The sequence below is a fragment of the Anticarsia gemmatalis genome, chromosome 20 (genome assembly GCF_050436995.1).
Source record: "Anticarsia gemmatalis isolate Benzon Research Colony breed Stoneville strain chromosome 20, ilAntGemm2 primary, whole genome shotgun sequence".
Lineage (NCBI taxonomy): Eukaryota > Metazoa > Arthropoda > Insecta > Lepidoptera > Erebidae > Anticarsia > Anticarsia gemmatalis.
Window position 1 is genome coordinate 10,225,818 of NC_134764.1, and position 26,736 is coordinate 10,252,553.

General features: G+C 36.2%; 1 protein-coding gene and 1 long non-coding RNA gene across 2 annotated transcripts; one reads left to right on the plus strand and one right to left on the minus strand.

The window, feature by feature from the left end:
* Positions 1 to 445: 445 nt before the first annotated feature.
* Positions 446 to 26,651, minus strand: LOC142981385 (ceramide synthase). The gene is made up of 7 exons (XM_076127272.1): positions 26,500 to 26,651; positions 15,539 to 15,636; positions 11,700 to 11,861; positions 11,118 to 11,280; positions 10,462 to 10,653; positions 9,896 to 10,126; positions 446 to 766 (listed from the first exon to the last, which is right to left on the minus strand). The coding sequence occupies exons 1-7, from the start codon at positions 26,545 to 26,547 to the stop codon at positions 575 to 577; spliced, it is 1,086 nt and encodes a 361-aa protein (XP_075983387.1). The 5' UTR covers positions 26,548 to 26,651; the 3' UTR covers positions 446 to 574.
* On the plus strand, positions 6,401 to 9,885 carry LOC142981386 (uncharacterized). Its single transcript, XR_012959932.1, has 3 exons — positions 6,401 to 6,481; positions 6,683 to 6,845; positions 9,039 to 9,885. It is a non-coding gene; the product is annotated as an uncharacterized LOC142981386 (long non-coding RNA).
* Positions 26,652 to 26,736: the final 85 nt, after the last annotated feature.

Sequence of the window (26,736 nt, forward strand, 5' to 3'; positions counted from 1 at the left end):
ATTATTTTATATCGAACATACGAAGTGTGTTCGCATTTCTCACTTACACCGGCCTGTGTTTTGCATATAAATTGAAGACTTTTCTTCAAAGCGACGTTATTTAGTGGGTTAAATAAAGCCTAATGAGCAATACCCACTAGATATCTACAATATATGACTATTTCGTCAATTATTTGTTATACGTCAAATGTACGTGTAGCACGTTTGTTACAATAATATATTCATTTGGAGTTTTGTTATTGAATTTGTATGTTCTAAGGACATTTCTAAAGAGTTAGTTATATCGATTAGTGATTCAAATGTAGACAGAAAATTAGTTGAATAAAATATACGACATTTAGCGCAACGGCTGCCATATGCAGAGACTACATTGTACGATTATGTATAACCACCGTATATGTCAAATTAGATCTATTACCAATCTACTTTGGTTTAAGACCTTACAACATACAGAATCAATAGAAAAGCTCAATAAATTGAAGTAGTATGTTCCTGGGGGTACCGGTGTAGTCCTGTGTCCCGGCAGCTATGTGCGCGGGGCCCGGGGGCGCGGCGCGGGGCGGCGGCGGCGCCATCAGCTGCGCTTGCGCGTGTCGCCGCCCCACGCTGGCGCTTGGGCGGGCGGGGACGCCGGCGTGGGCGGGGAGGTCGACCCGCCCAGGAGCATCTTCAGCGCGCCCATCGACATCAGGTAGAACCAGTACAGCTGCGGCAGCAGCAGGATGCAGATCGAGATCTTGCAGCCCGTCGGCAGCGACTGAATGGCCTGCAATAAACATACACATTTCTTAACTTTTAGCTGTACAAGAAATCCAAAGCCAAAAACAATGGAAAGAAAGTTCGATTTTGCTCCCAATAGGTGTCGCTAGTGTGGTTGGCGATCGAGACAATTGCATCAGTGTACATAAATCATTTCTGATTTCCAAATAATTAACACCATTTAATTAAATATTGTACTTCAAATTTAACAATAACTGTCCTATTTCTTTGTGTTGTACGATGACCCATACCATCCCAATAGCAGCCGATACGACCGTTTATTTAGGTACTTAACTCAATTTGAATCGGCGATTTCAGAAACCGTGATCCATGATGGTGAATCGTTAATAATGAATAACTGGGGTTTAAACTCTGCACCTCTGATCGTGAGCAGAGCAACCATTCCTGCACGCTATCAGCAGCGCGCGTGCTGTTTTGCGCGAAGTCCTTAGCGAGTTTTTAAAAAAAAACTATTTATTAAAACCCGAAATATATTTATTAAGAGACCCAAAATTACACTACTACACGAACTCAAACCGTTGCACCCGGGAGATGTTAATGGAATTACTGAGTGATGCTAACTGCTAACAACAACTGACTACTGGCCGCGTGGCGGTGACGCTTTTATAATAATTATGTATTGCTTGCACAGCAAAACTTATTAACTAATTTCGGATATAACACGTCCCCCCTTGAAAACGGAGCTTCATCTTAAATAAGAAGAACGCGAAGTTTTAAAAACTAAACAGCGTGCAAGAGCTTGAGTTTTACAATCATATAAACATTTTAGTTATTACTAAGAAATAGAAAACATTAGTTTTATATTAAAATCATAGTGATATATATAAAAGATCACTTTATATAATAAAACTTAAGATAAATCATGAAACAAAATAGAAAAGTAAATTTTACTTCTAGAATATAGATTAGAGATAGTAATTATAAGTAGTTACCTAATAAATGCTTAGGTTGCGATTAGATTTTTCAAAAGGTCTAAATTTTACATTCTTATTCATTTTATTTATTTCAATTTCAGGTAAGCTTTGAATTGACCTTCTGTCAAATCCTTCAGAGTTTTCGGATACATTAGTTAATTCCATAGAGTGATTTATTGAAGTTTCATTACTACTTTTACTATCATTATAACAATGGTTATATATCTGTATACAACAGGATGGGTTAATGCAGTTAGCAAAACATTTTTTATATAATTTATATAGTGAGTAAATGACAATTATACCAACTATTACATAAGTTAATGTTGAATAGTAATGACCATATTTAATAATGTGAGATTGATTCTTTACATTATTTATCTGGTTTTCTAAACTGTCTAATTTATGCGAAGCTAATTTAAATGATTCTAAATCTATGTTTGTCAATGAAATAGGAGAAATTTCGTGTAAACTGTCATTTAGTATATTAAATTTGCAACAATCATCTTCTGTTATGTCATAATTGATTGACAATTGACTCGGTAAAATTCTTTTATAAGTATGTGATGGATAGAATTGCAAGGTTTGGAAATACGCAATACAATCATTTTCCAAAGATAACAGGCCAGTGCCTTGCAGAGAATAATCTTTAATATTATGATTACATTTTAATGTTAACTTATTAGGTTTGGATTGGACAAATATGTATTTTCCATTATTTAATTTTTGCCAAATATTAATGTTACCATAAATAAGCTTATTGTGACAAATATCAGGAAGTGACAAGGTTACTTCCGTTAACAGTTTTGACTCACAGGAAGGATTATTGATCGTTGACAAAATAGAAGGTAAAGGACATATCATATAATTTGTATTGACACTCTTACAACTAGTTATATCATCTAACATTGCGTAGTTTAATCTATCATCAGTTATTGCTATATAGAGTTTAGATGGGTGAATCAATACATATGTTAAAAAGTTATTACCTTCTTGAGGAGTAGGTAACGGTAGGTTTTTGTACACATTGAACCTCATAGGGTTAATCAGAGGAATTTGGATTACAAACATAATCTTATTATTATAATAATACGCAATTAATTGTGACAGATCTATAATATTATGTATATTTTGTAAAGATAAGGTTACAGGAAATTCAACATTCGATTTAAATTGTTTACTATTTGAAAGTTCGTTATATAATTTTGTAGGAGATAGGACATAGGGATGTAAAATATTTGCCTTTGCAAATAAAATAGAATTTAAAATTGTATCAAGAATATTAGAGATTGACAATAATGATCCTTCTAAAACATTAAATAGGGAATTAATTTTCTCAATATTCATTAAATTAGTATTTGTTTTATGATTTTCAGTAAATATGTAATTAAGTTTTTGTATTTGCTTATCTAATTTAATTTCATTTTCATTTAATTTGTGTATGGAAATATTAAAGTTACTGATGGTGGACTGAACAACGTGTATGTTGTCCTTCATGAGGGAAAATATTTGATTTTCATTTTCTTGACAAGATGTAATAGCTTGATCGTATTTTCTAGCGTCATCTGCGTCTAGAGTACCGAAAAAGAACTTTAATATTTCGCCACCTAATTCGAGTGACCTTTTAGAACGATCATTGAATCTTTCAGAGATAAGGTGAGATAAAGAGTTATACTTAAGAAAATTAGCATTAATTAATATTTCTAAAGGGTCAATCGCATTTTTACAATCTAACGAAATTATAGCTAAATTCTTTGCTTTTTCACAGAAAGCAGATACACTTAAAATAGATTTTTGGATTTTATCTAAATAAGGTTTGATAGGGGCGACTTCGACGTGAGTAATCACATTCCAGAAGTCGTTGTAAAAATATGCAATTGATGTCGGGTCAAAGTATATACCCGGACTATGAGAGATATATTCGATGGGGTCAGCCAAAACCAATCTGTAACAATGGCAAATCACGCTGGTTTAATTTCGTTAACATGATATTTGACATGTTTTCTATTTATGCTTAAAGAAACATTGTTTTTACCATGAATTTTTACTATTTTATAGGGACCTTTCCAAATTGGAGATAAGGCTTTCCTTAACCTATGATGATGTTTTAAATAGACCATATCGCCGACTTTGTAAGTTTTAGATGAGGAATTTGTATCATAATATTTCTTTGATGCTTCTTTACTTTTAGTTATATTTTCTAAGGCCCTTTCGCGAGCAAAACGCATCCTGTATTGTAAGGCGCGAATATAGTCGTGATAGGTAGTGCTATCATTTGATTCATATAAACTACTGGGTATGGAAGGTTTGTGGCCAAATAATAACTCAAAGGGAGTATATTCTGTTGTACAATGAGGCGTTGTATTATAGGACAAGATGGCAGTCGCTAAATAGCAATGCCAGTCGTCGTGATTTTCGTTTACGAACGACTTTAGATACTCCTTGAGAGTGGCGTGGCTCCTTTCTAGAGCGCCATTAGTTTGAGGGTGATACGGGGTTGAAAATAGATTTTTAATTTTAAGAATTTCTGTTAATTGTTTGAAGAGATCGGAGGTAAAACAGGTACCTTGATCAGTAAGAATCATTTTTGGAAAACCGAATAGAGAAAAGAAATGAATTAGATTTCGTGCTACTTCGTCAGTCGAACATGTTATCATAGGATAAGCGGAAGAAAACTTGGTCAAATCGTCCTGAAGCGTTAGTATATACCTGAATTTTTGAAGGCCAGCTTCGGGCAGAGTACCGACAATGTCGAGAGCTAATCTCTCAAACGGTTTGGTACTGGAGGAGGTAATGACCATTGGTGCTTTGTTTGAAGAGCGCATAGGTTTGTTTATTTGACATAGCCTACAATCTTTTACAAATCGTTCAATATCTGAACGCATAGATTTCCAGTAATAGGATGCTTTTATCCTATTGTACATCCTTTTTACGCCTGGGTGACCAGCAATAGTGGTACCATGATTTTCTTTTAAAATATTCGGGACCTCAGCGGGAGTAGGATATATGATTTTATTTTTATAGATATGCACTTTAATTTGAGTGCCATGGAAAATATACGATATCATATTATAAATTTTAACATTCTATTATTAGAATCTACAGTGTGAACGGTTTCAAGTTCACGTTCACGAGCGCGTAACTCGTCAGCATTTTCTACGAGTGATAACAACTGCTCACAATGTGGCATAGAGTAATCAAGGTCCAGAGACATCGGGCATGCTATACATTTTTGTTTGGCTAAATGAAGGGATTGACTATGCTCTTCTATGACAGTATCGTTGTTTGATGCGGTTTTTAAAAATTGCTTTTTGAAGTATTGTTCATAAGTTGATTTATTTAAATTTGAGTTAGAAGTTAAGGCGTTTACGGGATATCTAGATAAAGTATCGACATTAGAATTTAGTCTACCTTGTTTATAGACGATTTCGTAATTATATTCCTCTAGTTTAAGTCGCCATCGTATAAGACGACTACCTGGATCTTTGACATTGAACAACCAAACTAAAGGTCTGTGATCCGTAACGATTTTGAATTGGTAGCCATATAAATAGGGGCGGAACGTTTTCACACCGAAAAGAATAGCTAGAAGTTCTTTTTCCGTTGTGGAATAGTTTCCTTCTGCTTTGTTCAAGGTCCTTGACGCATAGGCTATCGGTTTATCCTTGCCGATTTCACCTTGGGAAAGAATGGCTCCAATGGCATAATTAGATGCGTCAGTGGTAAGAATGAATGGCTTTGAATAATCAGGATATTGTAACAAAGGTGCTGAGACTAATTTATTTTTTAACGTTTGGAAAGCAAGTTCTTGTTCTTGCGTCCAATGGAAATTAACGTCCTTCTTTAAAAGAGAAGTAAGAGGTTTAGTAATCTTTGAAAAGTTTTCGATAAATCTGCGGTAGTATCCGACTAAGCCTAGAAATGATTTTATATCCTTGGCGTTTTTGGGAGATGGAAGACCTTCGATGGCTTTTATTTTGTCGGGATTAGGCGAGACACCTTTATCAGTGATTACGTGACCGAGATAAGTCACTTCTCGGCGTAAGAACTCGCACTTGTCTGGTTGTAGTTTTAAATTATGTTGCCGAAATCTTTCAAGGACTAATTTTAGCTTATCGAGGTGACTAGGAAGATCTGGAGAGTACAAAATACAGTCATCTAAGTAGACGTAACAGTGTAATCCTTGAAGACCAGATAGTACTGTATTCATAAGACGCTGAAAGGTGCTAGGGGCATTTTTAAGCCCAAAAGGCATTCTGTTGAACTCATAGTGACCAGATGTTTCGTTTGTGCCAACAATTGTGAATCCTGTTTTTGCTGCGTCAGCAGGATTTAATAAAATTTGGTGAAATCCACTTACAAGGTCTAAGGTTGTAAAATATTTAGAATGTCCTAATTGGTCAAGAATATCTGTTATCAGAGGTATAGGATAAATTTCGGACACCGTGACATCGTTAAGACGACGATAATCTATGACGATACGCCATTTACGTTTACCTGAGGCATCTGCCTTCTTTGGGACCACCCATACAGGGGCACTCCATGGTGATTGAGAGGGGCGTATGATATTTTGTTTCAGCATTTTAGTTATTTGATTGTCCACTTCTTCCTTGTGGCATTCCGGGAAGCGGTAAGATTTTACGTGAATTGGAGCGGCATTTCCCGTATTTATAGAATGATCGATAGTGCTTGTATAGGTGAGGGGTTCACCTTCGAGATGGAAAATATCTGTGAATTGAGAACAACAGTCTAACAAAGCTGCTTTTTCTTCAGGATTTAAGTGAGAGGTTCGTATTTGATTTAGAACTAGATTTTGTCTATCAGTAAGAGAAAGAGAAGTTTTATTTACAGTTTCGATATTTGAAATTGGCAGACACTCTGTGAGGCTATTATCCACAGGTGTGAGATTAACGGAATAATTATTAACTTCAATTTCAGATTCAGTTGTATTTAGAATTGAAACATTTACTCTACGATTTGGCTTTAAGGTGACAACACAATTCGCGACATATACTCCTTCAGATATTTTATGATCAAGAACTAAGGCTTCTTTAAGAAGAGGTAACTCATCTGCACTGTTTGACACTCCACATTCGATTACAGCTTCGGAACGAGCAGGGATTTTATAAATTGGCAGTTTGAAACGTAAAGGTAAAGTATGATTTTGCATTATTAAACATTGCTTATCATAATCTATGACAGCTTTAAGATAACCTAGACAATCAGTACCGATTATGCCATCATATTCAAGATGAACATTATTAACAACATGAAACTTATAAGAAAACACGTCTGAAGATAAATAGAATTGCATTTGAAAAGTACCTAATGTTTGGCAATATGTACCGCTATCATTGATTCCTTTAAGTCTCACTATTTCTGGAGATAGATTAGGTTTTTGATAAAGACTTTCTTCTTTTACTAAAGAAACGCTAGATCCGGTGTCGATTAGTAGAACGAGTGACCGGTTAGTATGCTTAGTTAATAAGAAAACATGCGGAAGTGTTACCTTTTTATTAAACGAACTCGTTTCGTAAACTGGTATATTATTTTGATGAGATTTGGGACATTTTAAGGACTGGGACAAATCATCCGACGGAAAAGAGGTAAGTTTGCCTGCTGAATTATCATCATTTTCTTTACAAGGTAAGTCGTTTGTGTAGTACTTAAGAGAGTTATTATAAGGTTTAGATTTATCATAAGATTTAGTATTATCATAAGATTTAGAATTATCGTAAGATTTAGTATAGGATTTAAGATAATCATAAGATGTAGTATAAGATTTAGTATCATTATAAGATTTAGTATAAGATTTAGGATTATCATACGATTTAGTATAAGATTTAGAATTATCATACGATTTAGTATAAGATTTAGGATTATCATACGATTTAGTATAAGATTTAGGATTATCATACGATTTAGTATAAGATTTAGAATTATCATACGATTTAGTATAAGATTTAGGATTATCATATGATTTTGTATAAGATTTAGAAATAATTGTGTCATTTTTGAATCCCATGGATTCCGATCGACACGCCTTCGGAATCCGATTTAGTTTAAAGGTTCGGGAATTAATGTTTCATTAACGCTTGAATGGTTCATGGCCGTATCATTCGTATGGCAAAAATTTACATTTGCGTTGCCTCTATGTACATCACTACTCTGTGCATGAGTATTATTACGGTGTTGATTATTGTACTGCCGCTTGCGACACTCGGTTATCAAATGACCGGGTCTTTTGCAATATGCGCAACTTTTACGTGGGAAATTATTAGGAATTTGTGACGATTGAATTTGCATGGGAAAACGATTTTGATTTGAAAGATTTGAATTAGAAAAATTTGTATTATAAGATTTTACATTTTTGTTCTTATTTCGATAGCATTCTGAAGACAAGTGACCTTGTTTGTTACACGTCGAACATGTCTTCGGTGATTTAGAAGAAAGTTTGGTAGCGTTAAATAATTTTTCTTCTTCGATAGCATGTGTGACCGCCTCGTTTAGTGTTTTAGGGTTACGACATCGAACTATATGCGAAAAACTCGGATTTAGACCCATAAGGAAGGTATTGAGTGCTAAATCTTCAATACCGGCGACTCTACCGACTAATTCGTCCTTTTTATCACATGAGAAATGCACATCTGCTAACAACCGCGTAAGACATGATTCTATTCTCAAGGAAAATTGCGTGACTGTCTCCGACGGCAAGTTTTGTTTGCAATTTTGTAAGTCGGACAAAAGATGTGATGAATGTTTCTTCTCACTAAAGTTCTGTTTTAAGAAATCCTTGAGTTCTGACCACTTACTAAAAGTTTTTAAAGAACATGCTACTTGTGCCTTACCTTCCAATTGGGAAATAATAAATTTACATAAGATAGTTTGTTGTTCAACGGAGGCAAGTGAAATGGCATTGTCACAGTTTGTAAGAAAAGCGGGGAGCGTTTCCCTTTTACCATCATATGGTTTAATAAATTTGGTAAGGAAATTAAGAGTTATAGCATTGGACATTTTTGTAGGATTTTTATTTTCCTTTTCAGATTTTACTGAAAGTTCGGAATCCGTCATTGATAATCAACAATAATAATAATAGGTATATGTTTAGATAACCTTGAGATTTAGTAGATATAAATTTCTAATATAATAATTAGATTATAAGATTTAGATATACAGATTATTTGTTGTTACACGGCTAATTTAAAATGAAGTTTTATAATAAGATTTTCTTTTCAGGGTTGCAGAACGATGCACAAATTATTTCGAATACTTTTATCACAAAATTTCACTGCACACACAACACAGAAAGTTAAGACTTACGTTGATGATGATTTCGTGTTCCAGATGAAGGCGAAGAGGATCAGGTGAGTTAGCTGCATCATGGGAACTGGCAACAGTTGAAGACGTTGACAACACGGAGCTGCTCTACACCCAGAGGGTTTTATAGGCTCAGTAGAATTTGAGTATAAAAATTTCAGATTGAAGACGTAGGTAATTGGTCTCGATTGCTGCGGCGCCGGCTCACGCTTACTAGCGGAGGCTGAAGGTCGACTGCAGTCTAGTCAAGGTCAAGACTAGAATTTGGTTGACGGGCTAGCGCTGGCTCACGCTACAAAGCGGAGGCTGACAGTCGGCTAAGGGGTGTACTTGCGTGTCTGATGCGGGCTCACGCTGCGTGGGGCGGAGACTTATCGTCGATCTGACGTGATGCGGGCTCACGCTGCAAGAGCGGAGGCTTACCGTCGACCTTGCGCTGCTAGTACACACTCACTAAGAACTGTCCGAATGCTGTGGTCTGAACACGGGTCCAGAAAGCCAACAGCATCCCACTTCTGACACCAAATGTTTTGCGCGAAGTCCTTAGCGAGTTTTTAAAAAAAAACTATTTATTAAAACCCGAAATATATTTATTAAGAGACCCAAAATTACACTACTACACGAACTCAAACCGTTGCACCCGGGAGATGTTAATGGAATTACTGAGTGATGCTAACTGCTAACAACAACTGACTACTGGCCGCGTGGCGGTGACGCTTTTATAATAATTATGTATTGCTTGCACAGCAAAACTTATTAACTAATTTCGGATATAACAGTGCGAAGCGCAGAGATGAGAGCGCACCGGGACACTGCGGTAGACGACCTGCAAGACTGTGGGCACGTGCTCACGTACACATGCTCACACGTGCACGTATACGCACCTCCAGGTAGGGCAGGCCGCGCACGCGGCTGTACAGCAGGCACACGTAGGGCAGGCTGAGCACGCGGCACACGAAGAACGTGAGCAGCATGCACACGCCGTTGTACACGTAGGCGCGCGACGCCTTGAGGCGCAGGCGCGACAGGATGCCGCGCAGCGACACGAACGGCGTCGACAGCTCCATCAGGTACACGAACCCGAACGTGCAGTCGCCCAGCTCGCCGCGCAGGTACTACACACAAACATGTCTCTATTTCAATCAAAGATCCCACGCTAACGCTGTTTTTAATTTGGAAATATTGACATTTAAAAAGAGCAAGCCGTGAGTTTCTTGCCGTTTCTTCTCACAAGCAACAGCTTTTCCGAAACGGTGGTAGATAAAAAATATTTTGACGATCTCAAATACTTGTTAAAGTTTATGAAATAAAGCATATTTGACTTTGACTTGACTTTAACTCTTCTGGTTTCAGGACTATTACACAAAAACAAAAAAGAGACAGTTCAGTGGCGCTACACAAGAGACACATCGGCACAGTTCGAGCGACATCGGCTATGTTCGCGACTCACCACGATGACGAGGAAGCCGAAGCCGCCTATGAACAGGTGGTGCATCAGGATGACGGGCTCGTGCCTGCAGTACGCGAAGAACGAAGTACTGCTCTTCTTGACCACGGCGCTGTCGCCGGACGACAGCGGCGCTGAGCCGTTCTTCGACGGACGACGCTTGGGCTCGCTGTTTGTATTCATTTGGACGTGGACCTGGAATTAAAAAGAAGACACATAAATTCTTCGAAATTAAGAGTAGAAGAACCTTTCTACAAAGGAATATCGATTCTATTTCAACTAAACTTAGATTTTTCTTTTGACTCAAAGCAATTGCTAGAAAAATAGTGTGTAAATTATATCTTGACCTCAGAAGCAGGTATCTTAATTTAACATGCTAAAATAATCCCAAGATCTGCAAATACGAAGATGAAATCTGTCGATACGTGTGTCGCTTTCACAGATCAGAATACGGTATCGCGACTATAATAATAATTATTCCAAATCAATTTAATGGATTATTATTCCATTGCTGGGTCTCCCTACAGAATAAAGGCGGCCTATGATAACTTCACAATGTACCCAACAAGACATTTCCTCAATTTTATTACTGCAGCACATATCTATCAAGCAGAAGATGTTTTAACACCATATTCTCATCTAGAGCTACTGCAACTCACCATATACATGCTCCATATGTCATAGAAGAAGTAGGCAGCGCCGAACCACGCGTAGGCCTCAGACATATAGTGCCTCGTGCGCATGAAGTCGCGCGTGCACGACCACAGGCACACGATGGCGCCCGTCACGCACGACAGTGCCGCTTGTACTGCGCTTACGAACCTTGTAGGAAACAAAATATGATAGTGGTAAGGGGAATATCAGATGTCAGTTATTTTTTTCTGCAGGTGGGAGAAAAACAGAGATTAAAAGAAGTAGTCCCTATTTTTTAGACTTGTGAACGTCTGAAATCTTGAAATTTAGCTTAAGTTTTGAACAGTGCTTCTTGTAAAATCAGGGGCCTGACAGGGACCCTTCCTTTATCTTAAAAAAGTCGATAGACAAATATTTGTCGTACAGCTGTAGTTTGTTTAAGTGCGCTCACATAACACTCTGTGTTATGCTGCATTTCAAAATATGTATGTAGGAGATATCACAATGCAGTCTTTAAAAAAAATCGCAATAATTTATCAAAACACTTCCTCAGAGATCCTCAAATTATCTTTTCATCTTTGATGATCTATTGTACTATTTGTACTCACTTGTTAGTAATATCGAGTACATCGCCGCAGCTGAGCCGGTACTTGTGCCTGAACCGTGCGCCGGCGCCGGTGAACAACGCCAGCGCGTTCAGCAGCTCGAACAACGTCATGAAGTACACGAACCCCAGCGCGGTCAGCACGCCGCCGCGCTTCACTGAGATCCTGAAACAATATAGGAATTATATATTATTATATGGAGCAACTTAGGGCGTGCTTTTGCTGTAAATCCCTGTAAGCTAACGATTTTATTGTTAAACCATTAAGGTTAAAATTACTGTTAACTAAAGCTTCTCGATATGATCTAGCAACAGGTCACACGCACGTACGTATACGTGCACGTATACGTACGAAACGTATTACGAATACTATTATGCTTGCAAATGCATATACATAAGTTACATTGTAATTATAAACTCACAAAGCTCCTCTAGCACAAAATTCATTATTATTGAGACCGTATCCATAATAGGCGAATTCGTTCGTGCGTTACCGAGACACTAGGCGCCCATAGCTTCGCACGAGTTCTAAATATGTACGTGCGAAGCTCACGCTTCTTATGGACAGAACGTTCGCAAAAATACGCGCGTTGGAATCGCCTCTTCTGGACAAAGTCTAATGAAAGACATAAAACAACTTTATGATACGTGTGTTTATAAGACAGGTAGATGATCCACGTGGCCATTATCCATCATTAAAAGTCGTCTCCATCAATAATCCCAGATAATGACGAGCTCGAAATAGCCTGACTACGTTGTATCATGTACTATCATGTAATGCGATCGTAAACCTTCAGTGTTGTCAACAAGTGTGTGTCAAGGACGGGTCACTACTCACCTGGCGTTTTTGACACCTGTTCGTAGCAGATTTGTAGGGGAGTGTTTAAGTGATTCACACCTTTATATGCTTTTTATGTTACGGCTGTAATGTGCGAAAACCGGTGTGAATAAGGGTGGATTAATGATAAATGATAACTATGTTACTCTGAGCATTTTCTTGACTGCTGCACTGCTACGACTGTTTCAAACGAGGGTGTATGAAATACACCCAAGCTTTGCCATTTATAATGTTAGTCCTAGCCACACTATTTGTAGTATTTCAGTTTGACAGTATTTCAGTCCCGCCTGAATGCAACATAACAGCCATATGTCAACATACCCGACCCGTTTTCAAAAATCTAAAACTCAGTACATTAATACCACAACCAAAAAGCGTTCTGAATTTTTTAGCTTTAGAAAATATGGATTGTCTAGTTTACATATCAAAATAGTAACGTGAAAAAATGTAGACAGACATCCGCAAACCTATCTATATTCATTCACCTTCCAAAAATTACACACTCATAAACTTCTTTACCTAAATTACGTTAAATATTTACTGTAAATCACTTCCATACAAAACACGACCATATAGTCTAAGTAAAAGAGTTGAATATTGAATGTGTGTGTGTGTCCTTGCATGGCAGTTTGATAACAACACAATTACGATATCAGTGGACTGGAAGACTATTGGAGTATGTCATGTAATACTCATTAGCCGCCTTTACACACACTCTATCGCACGTTCTTAGGAGCGTACAGGATCACACGCGGGAAAGCAGCGCGGTCTTCGCTCGCGATTTTCTTCGCGGGTGCGGACAGAAGAGCGCGGCGCGTAGTCTTTCCTTTCCCTTTACACACGCGATTGTTGTTTCTTGCGTGATAGAGTGTGTGTGTAAAACGGGCTATTGGGAAACCATTATGGAGGTTGTATCACCTTTTTATGTGGAGTCGAAGATAGCGAAATGCTTCCACTTTAATATTGATTATCTGTATAGGCTGTTTTGCCCGTTTCTTGTCATCAAAAAACAATGACTGATATCGATATTACCGGCCGGCTTACTCTTGACAAAATCGAATTCGATTTCGATTGAATCGGATTCGGCATAAAGTCAAATCGTGCTCTTAAATTCCAAACTAGCGCATGATTGAACGCTGGTTTAAAGTGAAACTAATAGGACTGTTTGATTTAGATTGTCTTTATTTTAAAAAAGCGTCCTATCACGCGCTATTTTGAAATCTAAAAGATTTTGACATAAACTCGAATCTGTCACGATTGGAATCGTATTCGAAAGACGGGAGTAAGCAGGTCTGAAGTATAAACTTTCTTGTTTGCCCTAAAATGTTTTCAAACGTGTATGTAATTTGATCAGAATAGAGTCTGCGCACAGCGTTTTTACAAAACGGAATTTGGATTCAGTGCACTAGCTCATATGATCACACTACGACTACGACCTTAGAGAGCTGTCTTTGTTTTCACTAGTTTATACCTATATCGTATGACTTCAAACTACTTCAAAAGACGGTGCTTGTTTAACTTGCTTTGGAATCGAGCCAATAAGTAACTATACGAAATCTAGGTATTGAGGACTTCAAGGTCGTTCATAGTTTCTGCTAAAATAGCAAGAGTTTATGCTATATGATGTTAATAGCGACCGCCCCGGCTTCGCCAGGTTTAAACAGAACCTTTACAACTTTTACAAATAAACATTCCTTATAAATCACCCTATCTATTAAAAAAACCTACTTACTACCGCATTAAAATCCATTGTGTTGTGTAGTTGTAAACATCTAAGGATACATACCTATATACAGACATAGGGACAGACGCGGGAAGCGACTTTGCTTTATAGGTACAGGGGCCGAAACAAATTCTAAGGTCGAAAATACTGATTTTACTGACCAAAAATTCAAAAATACTGACCAAATACTGACCATTTCTAAACCGTTTTTCGGGTGAATGGTGTGAAATAAAAATAAAATACAGTCGAATTGAGAAGTCAAAATCCTTTTTTGAAGTCAGTTAAAAAGCCTATTTTCGGTTATTGGTCTCCACAATCCCAATAGTCAACAAGCACCACCTTTTTATTGTATTAAAAAGCTTTTTATATTGTTATTAATTGTTATTGTATTATTATTACAATGCGCTCATAGCCATTTGTGCTCACCGGTCGGTAAACGATCTCTGGGTTAAGCAAGATGGATGACCGCATAGTGGTATTTGTACTGAGCGTCTCCGTGCTTCGGAGGGCACGTATAAAGTCGGTCCCGGTTGTTGTCGATTAAGATAAGAGACGTTAAGCCATGTCAAAGGCCTTTCAGTCGGCTTGGACAACTTTGACTCTAGGTTGACAACTAACCATACGATAGATAAATAGATCATATTGCAAGTGAGTAATACGCATTCATGCAAAATTGACGTACTCCAAAAAACTCCAGAAACGCTAATAAACTCCACTAAACTTCAATAAACTCTAATGAACACCAAAAACTCTAATAAACATCCCGTCTTACAAATTTTCAATCAGGTTTTACGAATTTTTGTCAGGTGACGTGTCTTCACGCGAGTTTAGAAGTTTTTACCCATTCCAGAAAAAGTGCGCAGCGGCGCTAAAGAATTTTCACTTCAAAAATACTGATTTCAAAAAATAGTAAATTTTAATCTGCTATTCTATTGAAGTCATGTGATGCTTCAATATATACGTAGATCATCCACATAATATAGAGCATCCACAGCAGCCCTCTGATATCATCACTGGGCAAATCGAGAATGTAAGATTGGCCAACAGCAGAGGAAAACCAAAATATTATTGAATTTGGAAAAATACTGACAATACTGACCAATTTTCGAAAAAACTGACTTTTACTGACCAGGTCCAAAAATACTGACTTTTACTGACTTTACTGACCTGTTTCGGCCCCTGTAGGTACTATGTAGTAATATAATTTGTTAAACTTTAATAGGCATTATACATATGTTTATTCTTCTATAGAATACTATATTATAGTGATTGTGTTATTTACTTGTCCTCTGGGTTGAGCGCGATGGCAAGGTTGGTGGCAGCGAACAGTGCGCTCGCGTTGCACGCGCCCAGGAACAACATCGCAGTGCGATTTTTAGTCTGAAACAATAACAATATACTATTAAGTATCACAATTATTTATATCACGTCATTATAAGTACATTATACGAAAAGAAGACATTGTTTGTCCTAAAAGTGCTAATCTCATTAAAAAGTTGGTCTGATAAGAAAACCTATAAGAGATAAAAAGCTTCAATATTCCCTAGAAACTTTACAAGTAGGTCTCTGATATAGATGCTCTGATTTAATTCTACTATACATATGTTAACGTCTAAATAATTTTTGATAATAACATGATTAATGCTGCTGAAAAAACTGGTGCTGAAAACAGGATCATTTCGTCGATTCCATTATCGTAAAGATAATCTTTGTACTTAGAAATCTGCATTGCACACGGCCAAATGCCTTATTTAAATATCTATCTGTCAAATACTCTAGCATGAAGGTATTTCGCGTAGTCACTTATCAAGATAATTCAAGTGGAGCTGGCGCATCATTATTATCTGTCATCATGACAAGATAGTGAGTAATTAATCTGTACTAGCATAATAAAGAGGTAATGTTGTTCAAACAAGGTAATCTGAAGACCTACTGATCCACTTCCTAAGATCCTACTAATATCAGGTCGGGGAAAAAGTCTTTTCGCATTATAATAAGTAATGTATGAACTTGTAATAAAATCTTTTCTCTACACAAAAAAGCTCCATATTTGGATACCTCACGAGCTCACTGAAATAAACCTAATGTACAAATGTACTCATTTGTGCAAGCTAAAGAGATTTTATCACAAGTTCATTCATACTATAATGCGAAAAGGCTTTTTCCCCGACCTAATATTATAAATTTGAAAATGGATGTTTTTTTATATCTCTTACGAAAAACTGTTTTTGATAAACACTGATAGCTTATAACCTGGATTAATACAAAGGGTACGTTTTCTAGCTTTTAGCTTTAGCTAGTTCTTATAGATACACGTGGCAAAAGAAAATTCAATAAGTAGTAAAACTCCGGTTAGAGGAATTGATATTGATGAAGCTTGGAGTATAAATGTAATTACTTTAGTGTCGCCAAACCACCCGGGTGATTTGCAGTAATCAAATGTTTGTTTCATGTAAAAATAGCGTTCGCCGCTACAGGATTATAGTATTAATTTATAAGAAGAAGAAGAAAGAAGAAGAAAGAAGTTTGTAGCATCATAAAATTGGGAAGTGCTTTAAGCTAAACATGATTGTTTGGTGTATTTCTTCTTCAGAAAGCTTCGCCCTACACTTTTGTTAGTTCTTAACAACAATAGACTAAAAAATTAGTAGAGATTCTTGTATACAAGGCTCGCAGCGGTCGACTGCATACAAAATTAAGAACAGTAATGACCCGTAACCTGAAGGAATAATTTGGATTAATCTTGCATGCCAAGGCTCTATACTAAGTTGTTGGACTGTATTGAAATACTGAGTGGCTACCACCTCATATTTCTTTACCCAACCACTAATCTATACTAATATTATAAAGCTGAAGAGGTGGTTTGTTTGAACGCGCTTATCTCAGGAACTACTAAAATAAAAATACTGTTGGATAGCCTAACCAACCCCCAAGGCTATAGCCTTATAACATCACGCTACGAGCAACAGGAGCAGAGTACCAGTAAAAAAAATTACCAAAACGGGGAAAATATGACCTTGAAATGATATGAATATGAGTTGCGCGGGTCATCAGCTATTCAGTCTATAAACTGTACCCGCTTACTCATCCTTACATAATCACAACAAAAACGCGTTATGTGTCAATCGTATAATAAAGAAGCTAAGCAAAAATATTGACCTCTGGCCAATAACCACAAGGACTGTAGTGAACAGTATAGTAGGTATAAAGTGTAAAGTGTGACAATGATCAGTGACTCACGTGAATGTAAAGGTGACTGTACATTTACTTGTAACCGAGTGCGAATTTAATTGCGAATGTTTATGACGTGATCAAAGTGTATGAGCATCAGAAACAACATAAGCAGGTGTGAGTCTCTGACTTTCCGGCATCAAGAATTAATGTATTCGCTATAAGTTCTTGTGCTTCTATTTCAAAGGCGAATTTCGAAGGCGATTGGATCTTGGACAGTTATTTGCAAAGCCTCACAAGTACTCAGATGAATCAGCGACCAAAGGATTGATCAAACGATTTGCTTATTCGAGCCAAGCGCTTGGATTCGTTTTTCGTTAACAGACCCGAACGAGTACTTACTTACAGCTCATATGAATATAGAACTTCAGACACTCCATAGAAATTTAATTTGAACTCATTGAATTGTCATATTTAGCGCTATTCATGTGATATTTGCTGACTTAATGCTGTAATGTCTCGTCACCTTAACCGTCTATATTGGACGGTGATCGCACTATCATTGTGGACTGCACACCTACACTCACTAACAGCGTATTATGATACTTGTCAAGCAGGTTCATTTTGATACACCTACTTATGTATTAGACTAAACAAAGTTAATATAATATTATACAAAAGAGCGTGCGAGTTCAAACAGTTATCAATTGAATCAACAAATACTAACAGTGAATGAATCAAGGATAACATAGTGAGGAAACCTTGTACGTCTCTAAATGTTGTGAATAATCTTAGAACGGAAATAGTAACTTCCGATTACTATTACGTACACTGTACAAGGATAACTTAAGTCTTAAGAGCAAAAACTATTATAAGTCATACGTGTTTAAAACCATAGAATTTGTCCCCAGATGTAGTAAAAAAAATTTGCTCATCTTCTTTCCCGTGATATAATGTATCATACCTAATTGCCAATCAAACGGTTCAGTAGTTCTTAGTGAAAGCGTAACGGACAGACTGTCGATATGTGTCTATAATTAAACCAAAGTGTTCGATTCGATAAGGAACAGCATTCTCGAATCTACCATTTTGGTTTAAGGAACACTGACATTTTAAAGAGGAACTAACTAGTAAATGCTTGAGTTTTATCCAGGTACCGTAGCAAAGTTTTCAAATCAGATGCTTTTGGCAGAGCGCGTGCTTCCGTGCCACGCAATATTCCACGTTTGGTTGGACTTAAACCTCTATGTATGTTTTCAAAGGGCTATATATTCCTAGGTGTCGGTCCTGCTAATATTACGCAACGATAAATTCTGTTGGAGGTCACGCGACGCCAGTTCTCATTTGATTTATAATATTGGCCAATAATAACTAATCAAGGTCTCTAGCTCTAAGTAGTTTTATTATAGTTTATAGGTATTAAATTATTGTTATGAAGGTTACCAAAACTTAACACCAGCTTTTAATGATATAACTACCTTGGACACCTTCTGAAGACATAAAGCCTAGGTTAAAAACTAACAGAATTTGTCTTCTGAAGCACAGAAACCTTCAACTCAATTGCAATTAAGCAGCCAATACACCTACGAGTATAGATTTTCTGCGCTATAAGTAATTAATTCCCAGATCGTTTATCGACTGTTGAGAGCAAATAAAACGAAAGCTTCAAATTGAACCTTGCTGAAGATCGATCGGACTTGAAGATGCTAGAACATTGAGGATTCTGAATCACAAAACGTAAGTCCATTAACTTAGTAAAGAACTTTGGTTCGAGGCTGAAGGAGGTACCTACACAACATTCTGAATTAAGAATGAATGAACTGAATTTTAGTGACCCGCAGACTTACACAGCTGATGAGCGCCTGTTTGATACAACTATTGTATTTTAGAAATACACAGAAATTTTCATTTTTATCTCTGTCTACTACATCGTCCGACTATAGTCATTTGTATCAAACTTCCTACAACAGCAAATCAAGCAAGAATACCCAAAAAATACTACTAACAAAGCAGTGTAAAAATGAACACAGAAAAGTTCTCAAAAAGAGTCACTCACTCACACTCTCGATAAAGCTACGATTACGGTATCCATGTCAATAGTTCATCAGCCCAAGGTCTTTACATTAAACTACATACATACAAACATACATACATAAATAACCAGTGTCACAGTTCATCATTGTTTTGTGTAAATAACATTCAAAATATTTACATAGCTGTTAATTTTATTCATTTATGTATGGCGTGGTCAGTTTCCGCTGACGTCACCGTGAAGCACTGACGATACGATATGCATAATATTATCTTGGCTGTTAGGAAAGTTGGGAGGTTTATTGATCGGATTCGTGACGTAATAGTGAAGGTTTTGTGTTACTACTCCTGCTAGGAGAGGAATTAGATCCTTTACTAAAGAATTAGACCGAAGGCTTATCTAATCTTTTCGTTGTTTCTGAGGAGACTGGGTCTCCTCCCAGCAGTGACACAGTAATGAGTCAAATGCTCATAATTTTGTTAATTATTGGTTTGGGTTACGTTATACTTTTTGACATTGACCTTTGAAACACAAGAGACACATGTTCCCAGGCTTAGAGAAATCCAGATTTTCCTCATCCTCATAGCAATATCGTTAGGCCTATTCCCAAAGAGAACCTCATGAAGTCATAACCAATCTCTTATATCCCGTCTTACATATTATCACCGTCTCCCAAGCCAGTTACAAAACGTCAAATATAAATCATAGACAATGATTCTATTATCAAGCAACAACATTAGCATGAACAGCCTACGCAAATAATAAATTTTGCAGGACATAAACGACTTATTGTGGCCACAATGCCTACAGTTTTATATGCAATCGCGGTTTCATACTCGATGAACTTTACTATCAGCAAATAAGTCATTGTTTTATGCAAATGCTTTGAAACTATCTTTTGTTTGCAAAACATGATCATACGACAGTACTCTTCAGTCTTAACGACGTTGGAGAAATAACTGTCGGAAAAGACAGACAGATTTGAAATAGAGTATGCCGAATTTCATCTAATTCAGTACTTAGTTATTGAATGAGAGAGAAGAGAAGATATCCTTCTGAAATGTTTAGGTTGGTTGTAATTAGGAATGGGGCTTATCCCCGCTTGTATCGTTATAAAGATGAATCACCACTCATCACCATGATTGAAGATTTTGGGAGGACTTGCCTTATATCTGGTACTTCGAGGAGATAAAATCTATTTTTGCATAGATAAATATTTGGATAAAATTATGCAAAAATACTCAATAGCATCCCGTTTTAGATAACACTCACAAGTGTGCTATTTCACTGTTGATAACAAACCAATGTGCCCGAGAGTGAATTAATAACCAGTTTGATAAGGAACTATCGACCACAGTGCACAAAGACACAGTAAACAATGTGTTTGTACGTATTACGTTCATTTCTTGTCTTTACCTTTCTTCCTTCTTCGTAAAGTTCCGTCAACCTTATCCATACTAATATCCATACTAATATTATAAATGCGAAAGTAACTCTGTCTGTCTGTCTGTTACTCAATCACGCCTAAACTACTGAGCCAATTTGCATGAAATTTGGTATGGAGATATTTTGATACTCGAGAAAGGACATAGGCTACTTTTTACCCCGGGAAAATGACGCATTCCTATGGGAAAATTCAGGTGGCGGACGAAGTTGTAAAAGCTAGTGTCAAATAAATTCAAACCACCCGGGGCCTTTGACATGGCATAGCGACTGTTATTTTTAACAATTGGAATGGAACAAACTTTTAAGAACCCTTTATAAAGCATCGCCAGTACTTGAATACGGAACACCGAAATATGGAGAGTTTTCGCTAATTTTTACTGGTCGTTTACCGACCGACTAGCCCATCTAGCTATGCCTCTATCATCCAAACCTCCCTACGGACAAAAAACTGCAATATATCTTAATTTGTCTGCGTTACAGCTAAAAAAACAACAAGCTGGGCTGCTTACAGCAAATGACATGAGTAGAGTTAGTTCCCTCTAAATACACTGTGCACTACAATAACTGCTTATCATAAAACGAACGTTTTTGAGGTGAATAGGTTACAATGTATTGTACAAGTTAGGCAGTATATTACGTCAATAATTATAATATTGTCCGAGGTCAAACTGAGTGCTTGTTTAGTGCATGCGTACTTAGAAGGCAGAGGTATTGAACCAAACAAGACTTCCTCGATACATAAAGCGTTATATTTGAATAAAGTACTGTTGTTTTTGTCAATTTATCGTATATGCTTGACTCATAGTTCAATGAACATAATTGTTAGGCTTATTTACAATTTATTAACTGTCCAGTGCGTGCGGAATTTTATTCGCTATTTCAACTGATCAGGGATTTATCGAAAAATAAAATACGTTCATGGCAAATTTTATCAAAATCGGTTCAGTTGGGTAACCTTTAGATAGTAACAGACAAACTGACAGACGGATTTGTCTTCAAGTATTAAATATTAGGGTTAAAGTATTTGTATTCAAGTATTATGGTGTTATGAAGTTGCCGAAGAAGGTTATGGTGTTAAGGTTTCATTCGTGATACTATGATGTTTTTTTTTCTTAGCCTGATTGAGTATCCCACTGTTGGGCAAAGCCCCCCTCTTTCCTTCCAAATCCCCCTATCGGCGGCAGATCTTCAATGTTTATCATACACAGCAATCGGAAAGATTTGCATAGTGTATTACACATATTGTTCAACGTTTTTTAAGGCCTATTTTCTAGATATTTAAACACTAATTTCCCATATCAGTCACAGAATCAGATATTTAGTAAATATTATTATAATAGCGGCTATCATAGATAAATCAATATAAAGCAGGGTTATTACAAAACGTTTATCAATGATTATACTTTACATTGATACCAAAACCTTGAATATTGTATCATCAATTTCAAGTGTTTACATTGCGTTGAAAATTGTAATTATAAATACAGTTAATTGAAGATGGACTACGCATATTGGAGTACGAATAGTTACTTCCTAGGGTAGAGAAATGTCCACATGCAAAGGAAATCTTTAAAGAATTTTCAACCTTTTTTTAATGATCACAGCTAAGATTTTTTTTTGACAAGCACTGGCTTCTCTGCTAGTGACATGAACGTATGGACTGTAACCATAACTAGAACGTATAATATGCTCATATAGGTAGAAAAGTATATTTTATATTATTTTTTATTAACCTAATAAAATCGCATACGACATGGATAATTAATTGATCTATTCATGACAAACCGTGTCTGGTGTCAGTACAGTATTTTAAAGTCTAACTTATTTTTGGTACGTATGTATATTCTCTCTAGTCTATTATATAAAGACAACGAGATCATCGAAACACAGGTACGCGTTGTACATACACTGACGGCCCCAGGACACAAACGAACAGATCTTGTGTTGACCATGTACCCAAAAAACTGTACTCTAAATCCGCCCTCTAGCACGCACATCGCAGACTTATCGATTTATTTACTTTATAATTACAGTATGTTACAATTGGATGCAGTATCAGAAAATATGTACACTGACACACGTTAAAAAGCATTCTTGAGAATGAAAATAGTGAAATTACTACTGTATATTAACTTTAAAGTAATTTTACAATCATTGAGCATTGATCTTGACCAATAACAATAATTAAATTGATATGTCCATACAAGATGTATGGATGTGAATGAGGCAAGGGAAGTTTGTGAAGATCGTACCAAATAGTCTCTGCCTCCCCCTATGGTAAATGATGGTGTTATGTCTGTTTGTATTCAAACAAAAAGTGCGATTGAAAATGTAACGGTGTATACTTATTTTTGAAACTGACTGTACATACGTCACTTGCGTTCTTCGTCTTTCTTTACTAAGACCAGCCTCTGCGGTAAACAGCGCTAATTGGTCGGTTTAGCTGTAACACTATGACGTCATCGTGACGTAATACACTCGAGAAATAGGAACAGAGAAGTACTCTCGATTTTTAGGCGCTGTCTCCACGGGCGAGAGAATCGCGACGAGTCCGCCCTTGTATCGTCGGACAATCTCCACGAGCGAGCGATAATTCCGCCGCGTATCGTCGCGAGTCGTAACGGAATCGCAGAGATTCCGCGGCGACTCGTAACGGTATCCCCGCGTTTTCCTTGTTTAAAAAGCTTATCGAAACAAGAGGCAACATTGAAAATAAATGACGACGCATTTGACAGCGCGCTCGCTGCGCGCTCGTCGCGATCGCGCGGCGGATCCGCTGCTTGTCGCGGCCGACTAGCGCCGATGTATTGACGTTTCGCACTCTCGTTGCCACTCGTCGTATCGCGGCGATATTATCGCCGTGTGGAGACGGTTCCATAGAGAGTGTATAGAAATACGTGGCACGACGATAATATCGCCGCGATTCTCTCGCTCGTGGAGACAGCGCCTTACTGTCTTTGTTATCGGAAATAACGAAAAAGGGCCTAGGAAAGAAATATATCGTATCCTACTAATGTTATTAATGAGAAAGATTGTGAGGATGGACGTATGTCTGTATGCGTGTTTGTTAGTCCTTCACGATATACTATTAAACGAATTTTATTAAAATTATATGTACGGACAACTTATAATATGAATTCACACATATGCCTTCTTGCTTCGGGAAATTTGTTTACACAGTCGAAGTCACGGGCAACTTGTAAATAATATACTGGGATATTTTTTGAAAACGTTGCAAAACACTCATAACCAGCGACGATACGAATGAGTAAAAATATTGTATAGCAAATAATACAATGATAATAATATATGCAAATTGAGTACTTTTCTATTTACCCCTTGTGAGCAATGCAATATAATACAGGTCTATATAAATCCCACTAATTATATCTTATTATATAATTATACAAATGACTTAGTACAACAGTATTTAATTACTTTTGACCTCTGACTTTGCACTTTGTATCTGAATAAATTATTCTATAACTGGTATACATGTAGATGAGTAAATATTTTTTTGTTATCAAGTTTTTCTAGTAAAAACAAAGCAAAAAGTTTTGAAATAAGACACCTATAAAATATTAAATGCTATGCATAACTGTATATTATTTTAAATATTAACATACTAGCTGACCCGCGCAACTTCGCTTGCGTCACATAAGAGAGAATGGGACATAATTTTCTCCGTTTTTGTAACATTTTTCGTTGCTACTCCACTCCTAATGGCTGTAGCGTGATGTTATATAGCCTAAAGCCTTCCTCGATAAATGATCTATCTAACCCTGAAAGAATTTTTCAAATCGGACCGGTAATTTCTGAGATTAGCGCGTTCAAACAAACAAACAAACTCTTCAGCTTTATGATAATAGTATAGATTATTATTCTCAATTTTATCCCAGAAAACTCTTAATGCTAGCCAGAGATTTTTTTAAAACTGTTCTTGGAGGAATAGGCTCCATTATGCACAGAGCAAGTCCTGGGCATAAAAAAAATATACTTGCCAAGTAGTGGCACAAAAAATGTTGTTACCTAGTTAACTGAGTTGTGGAAGTCTGACAGGCAGTCACTCCATATAAAATACTGATATTCATCTGTCATCTGGTGGAACTGGTAGCTGACTCCAACATAGTGCGACAGTTAAAATATCTGCATATTTCTTATTCATCAACATGCATTCATTTCATCATACATCTGATGTTTGAATCATCTTGTTATATCACCTTATAATCATATACAAATTAATGAGTTTACATTAAAATATATGTTTTTAACATATTACTTAAGATGTTATTTACAAAACAGATTCTTTATCATTTGACATATTATTGAAATATACTTAAAAAGTCTGTTACGTTTTTATAGCAAAAATACTGAGCCAATTTTGATAAGCTTTACTACAATGATCATTAAAAAATAAAGATTGTAGGTCAGATATCAAATATTCATTTTTATTTATAAACAAACACATAATTTATTTTTTATCCTTGACCAATATACAGATTATTATTATTTTTAAAATACACGTAAAAAAACATGCTAAAACTTTTTAAATTTTATTTAAATGACTTGCAAGCGACTGTGTGTGTCAATAAAGTTTGTTACATAAACATTTAGAGTTTCCAAGTGAAAATCTATAAAAAGAACAAGCACTTCAAAACAAGAGTTCTTACAATCAAACAACATAATTAAATACAATTAGATTAATACAATTTTCAAGTATTTTACTCAATTGTGATAAATAATTGAATATAATAACTGTACTGAGTTAAAGTTTTAACAAAACAGGAAAAAAATATACTAAAAAACTATTGTATGTGATATATTATACTGAAAGCAATAACTAAAATATAAGTTTGCCTACAACAAATTCATTAATAAAATTCTCAGTGGCAAATTTTACTCAAATCAGTACAGCGACTTAGTAATGAAACCATTATTAATCAAGACATTTTACAGCGAGTGACAGGAACTTGATTCATCCTTTAAAAAAGTTCATGATTCTCAGAAAATTTATCTGTTTCAGGCCATTTTAAATTCCAAACTTTTCCCCAAACATTGCTAGCCATAACAAACCAAAAATCTTAATTTTTAATGAAGTGACAAGAGACAACATTTTTTTTTCTAAGTACACAATCAGATAATTTACCTTCACAGATTATATTACTGGTGTTTATTGCAATAATTGATCATCAGATGACATCACTAACCAGTTACACCATGAAGGTGATTGATTAGCTTTAAGTTACATGCTAATAAGAAAATAACACTCATATTAAAAACAATTTACGTATTTATTTTTAAGCCTGGCTGAATACTGAATGTAAATATAGAGGCTGAATACTGTGTTTCCTTGCAGAAAATATGTTTCTTTCATTCGGACTATTATTTTAATTTTGATTACCAAAATTCCAAATCTATGTTTCGCTAATTCCGTTCAATAGTGCCGAAGTATGAAAGAATACGAAAACTTTGGGCTAAGAAAATATTAGTTAGATCGACAGATTCCATTCCAGGCAAGTACCAACTTCAGATATTTTTTAGACTGAAATATTTTCAAATAGATACGAGAAATTATTTGAAGACAATGTCCTTACCTTTGAAACGGCCGGCTCCATGATTTGGTTCAACACATCAGCATACATAATGAAAATTAATTAAAACATTGTAAGTGTGCGTTTTGAAACTCCGACAAAAATATAATAAAAATCACAAATTTTCGGCATTCGACAAATTCCACGATTCTTCTATTTACTAGAACTACCACAGACAAACTAAAATGTCACTATTGCGCAAAGGTGCGGTCCAATTCGGGTAAGAATTTGAACGGTTTT

What these genes read in the sequence shown, in the direction of transcription:
- LOC142981385 (XM_076127272.1), bottom strand. Translation starts at nt 26,547, where the DNA reads ATGTATGCTGATGTGTTGAACCAAATCATGGAGCCGGCCGTTTCAAAG. An exon ending in TGGAGCCGGCCGTTTCAAAG is followed by an intron (nt 15,637 to 26,499) that starts GTAAGGACATTG and finishes TTATTGTTTCAG; the next exon opens with ACTAAAAATCGCACTGCGAT. An exon ending in ACATATGGAGCATGTATATG is followed by an intron (nt 10,654 to 11,117) that starts GTGAGTTGCAGT and finishes TTTTAATTCCAG; the next exon opens with GTCCACGTCCAAATGAATAC.